Source organism: Phytophthora parasitica (genome assembly GCF_000247585.1).
Source record: "Phytophthora parasitica INRA-310 unplaced genomic scaffold supercont2.248, whole genome shotgun sequence".
NCBI classification, from domain to species: Eukaryota; Oomycota; class Peronosporomycetes; order Peronosporales; family Peronosporaceae; genus Phytophthora; species Phytophthora nicotianae.
In genome coordinates this window covers 11,740-12,855 of record NW_008649234.1, presented here as the reverse complement: position 1 = coordinate 12,855, position 1,116 = coordinate 11,740, and the positions used below count along the sequence as shown (strand labels likewise).

Below are 1,116 nucleotides of genomic sequence, written 5' to 3'. Positions count from 1 at the left end.
CATTGAATGACGCGCCACTATCAATGAAAATTGATATAGCAGCGTCAGCAATTCGACCTCTTTGGGATAAATAGCCGTACACTTTCTCTTTAGTCGATAGAACAGCGTCATCCGCATGGTAATGAAGCTGTTTCGGTAGGGGGCTTTCAGAACGTGGACGGCTACCACGGACTGACTGTTCTGGCCCAGCGGGATGCCAACCCACCGGGCCTAAGCGTTTTTTGAAGTCGACACCTTGGCATCCGCCTTCTTCTTGAAGCAGACAGCCTCGGTATGACCTGGTTTTTCGCAATACGCACAACTAGGCCTGTCACCATTCCTCCCAGTCGTATCAAGAGACTGATGGGGCTTGGATGACGCTACATGGTTCTTCTTTTGAGATTGTGGCTTGCTTTGAGGTTTATCGCCCCGCTGATCCTTCTGAACACCTGGTCCAGGGATTGTCGCTCGAGAATCTTCGAAGCGTTGAGCTAGCTCGATGACTTCTTTAAGTGTCGACGGCACATTTTGTGACACAAAAGCGCTAGTGTCAGAGCGAAGATTCTGTTGGTAATACCAACGTTTGACCACTTCAGGCAGCTCGCAGTCGAGTTGAGACAGCAAGTGCAGGAATTTCGTTGTGTACGCCTGCTGGGACCCACTCCATCGAAGGTTATGCAACCTCGACAGCACCTTATGCTGGAAGTCTGCCTCTCGGAAGCGCTCACGAATTCGTTGTTTGGATATGGTCCACGTAGCTGGCTGGTCACCAAGAGAAATCTTAAAGTCGCGGTACCACGTCTGAGCTGCCGGGCCCAAGTTACCAAAAATAGTATCGACAAAGTCGGACGACTCAGCCTCCATCTCCTCGCTGTAGTTAGAATAGTACTGCTCAGTGCTAAACAGCCATAACTCCAAGTCGTCGTTGGACTGTCCGTTGAATTGGGGTGGGTTGCCTTTCTTCCTCTGAGGCTTCTGTGCAGCTACATGAGCTTGGAGCATCTGCTGCTGCAACAGCACCTGCTGCTGGAGCATTTGAGACATCTGCTCTTGGTTTTGGCGTTGGGCAGTGTTCATGAACTCAAACATCTGCCTCATCATGGCCATTGTATCCACCGCCGGTTGCTGAACCGGGTG

At 51.0% G+C, this 1,116-nt stretch overlaps 1 protein-coding gene across 1 annotated transcript; it reads right to left on the bottom strand.

The window, feature by feature from the left end:
- Positions 1-210: 210 nt before the first annotated feature.
- PPTG_20024 (hypothetical protein) lies at positions 211-1,086 on the bottom strand (the record flags this gene model as incomplete). Its single annotated transcript, XM_008918630.1, has 1 exon — positions 211-1,086. The coding sequence occupies one exon, from the start codon at positions 1,084-1,086 to the stop codon at positions 211-213; it is 876 nt and encodes a 291-aa protein (XP_008916878.1).
- Between the last annotated feature and the right edge of the window lie 30 nt (positions 1,087-1,116).